The sequence below is a fragment of the Mauremys reevesii genome, linkage group 1, assembly GCF_016161935.1.
Source record: "Mauremys reevesii isolate NIE-2019 linkage group 1, ASM1616193v1, whole genome shotgun sequence".
NCBI lineage: Eukaryota > Metazoa > Chordata > Testudines > Geoemydidae > Mauremys > Mauremys reevesii.
This window is the reverse complement of record NC_052623.1, coordinates 144399433-144406936: the sequence shown is the minus strand read 5'-3', so window position 1 is coordinate 144406936 and position 7504 is coordinate 144399433. Positions and strand designations below refer to the sequence as shown.

At 37.5% G+C, this 7504-nt stretch overlaps 1 protein-coding gene across 7 annotated transcripts in view; it reads left to right on the top strand.

The window, feature by feature from the left end:
- The first annotated feature begins 270 nt into the window (after positions 1–270).
- Positions 271–7504, top strand: part of SMPX (small muscle protein X-linked) — a 96092-nt gene continuing 88858 nt past the window's right edge. For 6 of the 7 annotated variants that reach the window (XM_039541066.1, XM_039541027.1, XM_039541056.1 and 3 more), the window contains exons 1-2: positions 271–407; positions 3571–3630. In XM_039541066.1, coding sequence (XP_039397000.1) covers positions 3592–3630 — 39 coding nt within the window. In that variant the 5' untranslated portion in view covers positions 271–407; positions 3571–3591. Of the gene's footprint in view, positions 408–762; positions 1032–3570; positions 3631–7504 lie in introns of those variants that run through there. The other variant, XM_039541085.1, reaches the window with a different exon arrangement.

Below are 7504 nucleotides of genomic sequence, written 5' to 3'. Positions count from 1 at the left end.
TTAAGGATATGCACTGCCTTCTACTATTATGTGCTTTGCTCCTGTGAACACCCGAAAACTACAGTGAGTGTGACAGCAAAAAATGACCCAAAAGTGTGTTTCATTAACAGCTATTGCGTGACACTTGAACCCTGTTTTTAAGAGTTCCAGTGTCTCAGAGGGAATAAAGTTACAGAGTGTATCAAACTATATTTAGGAAGAACAACTGCAAGCTATGACAGGAATTCGCTTTTACACTTAGCTTCTAAATTGAGTTTCACTCCAGCCCTGAGCAGCTCTCAGTACCATACAGGCACAAAGCACTCTAGCTATTTCAGACACATTTAAAGGATCACAGTCGAGATCTCAGCTGACTGAAGAAGGTGTCTCTTTCAGCATCGAAAAGAAGTGTATATACTCACTTGACGGTTTGGAACTTTTCTTATATAAATAAATAAGTAAACTAAGCTGAAGATGTCATTTGCAAACTTGAAAGATTCTGTGAAGTGTCTGAAGTAGTTATAGTTCTCTGTTTATTTTAACATCTTGTGCTGCATATTAATGTGTTTAGTGCAGATTGTTATTGCTACTGCTTTATAATCTATGGGGATCTTAAAAGATTTAAAACAGAAAGCTGCTTTAATACTTAGTGACATCACAAGCAAAACTATGCAGCAGCATGGATACTGTACCAGAAATATGCTTAATTTTTTCTAAAAATGTGTTACAGTTGGTAAAAAAAAATTGTTAGGGGGGAGTGGGTATGGGAGAGAGTTAAGTTTTCTTCACTGTAATCATAGCAGCATACAGTAGTGGAGGCATATACAATTGTGTTATTGAAAACTTTATGTTATTATTGTATTTGCCTGCAGAATGTAGTAAGTTTCTGCCTGGCAAAGTAGAAGAAGCCAAGTGCGGGTTTCTCCTTCTCCTCAGTACCAGTTAGGTTTCACAGTGGTGTGTAGTTCCTGTCAAAGTCTTTTATAAGAAAACACACTGCAGCTTTCTGGCCAAAACACCCATGGTGTTTGATTTCATGAGTACAGCAGGAGGTAAGAGGACCGCATTCAGTGTTTGGGTTTTTTGTTTTTGGGGGCTTTTTGTTTTCCCTTGCTGCTTATGTACAGTAGGATTAAGAAAGATGGAAATTATGATAGTGCCTTGTGTATCTCAGCCATATTTAAAGCAAATTGACTAAGAAATCAGTCAGTCCAGACAGCTGCACATCTTTCTGCACCCCCTCAGGAATTATTTTTAGCTGAAAGAGAGAAGATAACTTTGTTTTTTAAACTCGTTCCAGAATACTGACTGATTCCTTCCTATCAAATATTCCTGTTCATGAGTGATTTCACTACAAAGTAAAAGCAGGCATTGGAAGTCAGGCATTAAACAACTCCAAACTGAAATAAGAGTGTCATTGCTTTCAAAGTTTGCCTTTGCATTCAGGCCATAAAAGGTAAAAGGTAAGGTGTGGGGAAGCCAAAGAGGCTTGAGAACAAGGCTTTGTGTGTGTCAGACAATTTGCCTGGCAAAGGGGGTTTGAAATTCTTAGCTGATACTGAATGTGAGCTGTGATTTGTTCGAGTTTGCAAATCTGCTCAAAATGCCAGAATTAACAGAATGTGGGTAACAGCATTTTGTTGAATATCTCTCAGATATACATGGCAAAATAAAAGCATTTATAAAAATATATATTTATTAATCCATGTCCATCTTTGTGCGGTGAGAGATAAAGATATTGCAGTAACTTAAGCTTTATTTCTATACATTTGATGGCCAGTAGTTGTGCTAGAGGTGAATTGGGGGGAGGCGAGGAGGGGAAGGAATGCAGCCAGAGAAGGTTGTCTATTTTTACTCATCAGTGTGCTGTTGTCCTGATTTCTCTGGCAGTAATGAGGGCAGCATGAACTGGAAGGAAAAAAATCACCTTCTCCAAAAGCAATCCTACACAATTGTATCATACATCTCTCTTTAGGAACCAGTGTCTGATTGCAATCAGTTTCAACACTTCTTAGGGACTCACAACATATTACAAAAACTAAGATGGCTTGGTTTAAAGAAAGACATTCTAAGTAAAGATTTAATCTAATTCCTCACCCACCCATGTTTAAGTATGGCCAAAGGCTGGTGGAAGTATATCAGCTGTTTCATGTGAGGTGGGGGAGTGTGTTGCCATATGCTAGAAGCCTTAACTGTAATTTCATTGCTGCTGTGGTTTTAAAGCACTCCCATAGTATTTTTAAATGTGTATGTGTGTTAATTTCCTTTGCCTTTGTTTTCATTTTTAATTGTGATTAGAAAGGGGAAAAAGATCATCGCATAAATGAATTACGTTTTCCCCTATTATAAGACATAATAGATCGTATCTTTCTAACAGTTTGTGGGTTTTTATAATTCTTGAAATGCAATCACTGAATACAGCATAGGTCCACTTTCCATCAGTCATCTGAGAAAATGATTACTTTCCATGCACAATAGCAACTTAAAAAAAAAATGAATGCAAGGAGTAAAATCCTGGGAGTTTTGCCATTGACTTCAGTGACAGGATTTCACCACCAAAGTCAGTCTAACAGACAACACAATGCACATTGAAGTTATTTAAACTGTGTCTGGTTTTAGGTTATCACAGTGAAAAAAGCACCTGGAACTGTACAATTTATAATTTGTATGATGGGTTTTTTGGTCCCGAAATCCTTACACAGGCCTACCCAAACTGAAAACATAGCCCTCAGAAAAGACAGTAAAAAGCAAGGGCAAATTTCAGCCCGATGAGGTTGCTTGAGTGAAATTGATGGTAGAATTTGATTCTTGCTTTCTACTCAGTCTTTATTGAGCTCCATGACTTCAGAGTCAGTACAACTGAGTAAGTGGCCTAGTGTGAATTCGTATATTAAGTCAGTATCAGTATTTCCATGTTTATCTGAAATGGTCTCTGTTCTTAATTCCTTCTTAAGCTATTGCTCAAAAACGTACTAAACCTACTTAACATAAATCTTTGAAGGGAAGGTTTTCTGTGACCTGAAGATTTCCAAGGACTTTATAATTTAACCGTGTCAATTCCCGCCTCCCTGCCCCCCCGTCCCGAGTCTATACACAAATAGAGTTGAGAGATTTTTTTAAGCTTTGGGAGTCAGGTGATGGATACATTTTTATTTGTTAAAAGTGTATTCTCCAGGATTACATTTTTATTTGCAAAGGCAAGATTCAGGCTCCGAGCTTTTGTAACCTCTATTTCTATTATGAGGCAACAGTAACACTACATTGTTTGCCCCAAACTTCTTCCTCCTGTTACTTGCTCATTCTAGGAAGTCCTTAATGTCTTAAGAATTTCTGATTCCCCTCACTATTATTTTTTTAAGTGAAAGCAGTATCACGATTTCTGGCTATGAAAGATTAACCAGGAAAGCTCAGGTGTTCTCACTCCCTCAGGTATTGGAGGGAGTATCTAAGCAACTCTGAAACTGAGACTGAAAGAGTAGAAGGGCTGATGAAATGGATGCCTTTCAAGAAGCAGTATGGGTTAAGTTCTAGTTTATCAAGCTCTGCTATCTGAATGTCAGAGCCTGTAATGGTTTCTCATTTTGCTTGCAGGGATAAGGCGCTCTCTTAAGAATGTCAAAACAGCCAGTTTCAAATGTCAGATCTATTCAGGTAAGAGACAGTACTTACATTTCTAATATCAGAAAATAATGAATTTCTACATCAGTTGCTTCACAATCTGCATTTTGTTTGTAATGAACAACACAAGTGTTAGCTAGTGATTATTTTAAAAAGAATAAAAGTTTAGTCTTGGTAGACATGAAAACACATAAAAATGTTGACTTGAGGAATTGCTGGTGATCTGAACAGAAATTTTTTTTCACAGATTTGATTTAAAAACAATAGCCCTTCCCAGGATAAATACTGTTTGTTGATGGGTCTGCTAAACACAACAGTATAATCCACGGAATTTCCATATATACAGCCAATCACTATTATAAGCAAATCCCATGTCTGAAAACCCTAGTGATTTCTTTAGAATTGATACCATTGTGGTAGAAGTATGGGATAGGTAGATGGCACAGCTTTTAATGTTTGCATGTTTTCATCTCTTCATTTTTTTGAACAACAAAATATATAGTTCCAGTATTCAATTTAACTACATTGTTATTCAGCAAGACATTTTATGGGAAAACCAAAATAAAGTAGAGTAATCAACCGCAAGACTGTGCCAGGTAGGGGTGTATGCTCATTCTGGTTCATTGTATTTTTTAGAGTCTTTTACAAATATTAACTACAGAACAGTCACAACACCTCTGGGAAGTAGCTGAACAAAGTATGGTGAAACTATCCCCTTAATTCTTCTCCCACTGAAGTCAATTGCAAAACTGCTGTTGATTTCAGCATGAGCAGGAACTGGTCCTAAAACAATAAGAGCTATACTATTTGTTTGGTTGTTTGTTTGTTTTTTATGAAACCAAAGATGATCCTAGAATCTTCTGTCAATTCACTGTCAATTCACAGAGGCTGTGAATTGCTATATGCTTTCTAGGCCCCAAAGGCTGGCTCTTCCAGCAAGTGCCGGATATCATTCCCAGACTCAGCTCATATTAGATTTTAAACTAATAAAAACTTTTAATAGAAAATATTTCAAATTATAGAACACACAAATTGTTGAATACACATTATAAATACCCAGCCATGTCAGTTCATGTTCATCAAAAAATGATGTTATACTGCAAATGAAGAAAGAAATAAAGAAAAATTGCATGAGCTGACAATTGCCTATGGTAGAAAATACAGACAAGGGTTAGTGGTTAAGCATATAACATACAAAAAAAGTACACTAAGTTAGTTAAATTAGTTGATCTTAGCCAAAAGGCCAGGGTGCCTCCTCAAATACTAACTTGTACCATGTTATTACAAATTTGTTATATATATTTTTGCTGTAGATTTTCCCAGCATGTTGATAGGAAAAACAGTTCAAGCTTTCATAAAAGCTTGAAATAGCATAAGAACCCCAAACAGAATTTATCATGGCTGATCTGCTCTCAGTTTTCCCATGATAATAATTTCCTAACTCATTGAGATATTATGAAGATTAATTAGCTAATGGTTGTGCAGAATTTTGAAGCTGCAAGGCCTATGTGTGTTAATTCTGAGTATTATTAAGTGTGATTTAACTGAACAGAGCTGACTTTTTTATACGGTTTAAGAGAAGTCTTGGCTTTGAAATCAATGGACTTTTGCCATTGACTTCAGTCAGGGGGTCAGGATTTCACCCTTTATATATTAGATTTCAAAATCATTTGCATTATTAACTCACAGTTTAGGGGATTTATAACTTGGGTCTAAGTTTTAATCAACTACTAATCTTAATATGTCATATGTAAACAAGTTTTCTTTTAAACTCATTTTGAATTAAATTGGTTTGCTTGTTTCTTTACTGAATGAGTAGGGGTGGACACTTTGGTCACTTTTAAGATTTTTTTCCCCAACTTCAAAATTGAAACTCTAAACTTCTAAATAACTGTTAATATTTAAAAAAAAAAAAAAAGCTTGTGCCCCAAAAGCACTAAATTTAATACTTTAAGAAAGTCAAAATTATGAAGTAGTCTTGAATTACAAATGTTAGAAAAGCAACCACTACACAAACAGTTTTTTACAACATTTCTAGGGAATGCTGTTGGAAGCTGCTGCAGTAAGAAAATCTACACTGCAACTGATGCCTATTATTCTTGCAGCTATCTCAGATCCATAATACAAGATGTCAGTGAATTTTATACACTATACCTTGTAGTGATTCATGGATTATGAGCTTTTGCTACTACATACCGATACAGTAGGTCCTACCTCTAGGGAAATGACAATGTATATTGTGCTACAGATATGGAAATTTAAGGATCCATATCCATACACTGACATGAAAGAATGTAATTGAAGAAGCTGTCAATAATCTGTGTGTGAAATGCTGTCTATAGTATTAGCTGATAATACATTCTGTCAACTACTTTGGTTTTTCCTCTCAGTTAAGTGCTTTTCTGGTTTAAGGTTTTAATGCAGGTTCTCTGTTCTGTTTAGAGCTCTGAAAACTTTCATATTTTCTCAGTTTATTTTAACACAATTACCGCCCTACAGTTTGTTCATCTGTCCTTCTGGATGAATAGGGGTGACCATGACTCCATTCAGGTCTCACCAATAACACTCCTAAACTGGTCTTCTGGGTTGTTGCAGGGCAGTAGAAGGCACTCAAACTCTCTGGTCTGTATATTCTGTGTCTGCAACTCTCCCAACCAGAGAATCAAGTGACTGTAAAAAGAAGTCCAGTTCTAGTAGTCCAGGTCACTGTATAATAGGCCATCAAGCTGACACATCATACATGTTATCTGTCCATTTATAGTCAGAGAGTAATATTATCTATTAGAGAGATAAGGTGGGTGAGGTAATGTCTTTTACTGAACCAACTTCTGTTGGTGAGAGAGACAAGCGTTCGAGCGACACAGAGCTCTTCTTCAGGGCTGCAAACATATTGATCTATCATTCATTCTCTTTTAAAAAATCTTTGTTTTAAAGACACATTTAAACTAGCCTGAAACTTTCTGTCTGAACTCTCGTATAGATAACAGATCAGACCCTGAACTCAATTGCACTGGCATAATTCTAGAGTACCTCCACTGATTCCAATAGGGAGAAGCACTGGCCATAGAAAGGTCATGGTTAAGGTGGCCAGGGGTTTGTGCTGATTTGGCTTCCTCCACTAGTGAAAATCCTTTGGAACGGCTGATTAAATATTAAGATCCCTGACTGGAAAAACCCACAAGAGGACAGAGCAATAGAAACTCTGCCCACCCTCCCAGGTGGATGAATCCCTCCCAGGTCTAAGGCAAAGAGGTAAAATTTGCCATTCCCTTTACCTGCACAGTGAATTTGACCCATGAATGACAATTCAAACACTATTAAGTGTAACTGACCAACTGGTGGCCTAACTGCTTAAGGTAATTATAGCAACATACTTTCCAAAGCACATAAGAGGAATAGTCTTGGAAAGCAATCATGGAATTTGAGACCTGTTCTGCCACAGGCTTCCTGTGTGGCCTCGGACAAGTCACTTAGACGCTCTTTGCCTCAGATGCCCATTTTATGTATGGAGAACTGAGGCAAAGAGCACTTGCCTTCCTCACAGGGTACTGTGAAGTTAAATACATTAAAGACTGTAAGATGCTGAGATGGTCCTGGGGGCTATATGGGTATGTCTACAATGTAATTAGACACCCATAACTGATTTGTGCCAGCTGACTCGGGCTCGTGGAGCTCAGGCTAAGCTGATGTTTAACTGCAGTGTAGCATTTGGGCTGGGGTTGCAGCCTGAGCTCTGGAACCCTCCCACCTTGCAGAGTCATAGAGCCCAGGCTCCAGTCTGAGCCCGAATTTCTACAGAGCAAGTAAACAGCCCCTTATTCTGAGCCCTGTGAGCCTGAGTCAGCTGGCATGGACCAGCCACAGGATTTTAATTATAGTGTAGTCATACTCAATCAGTACCTCAGAT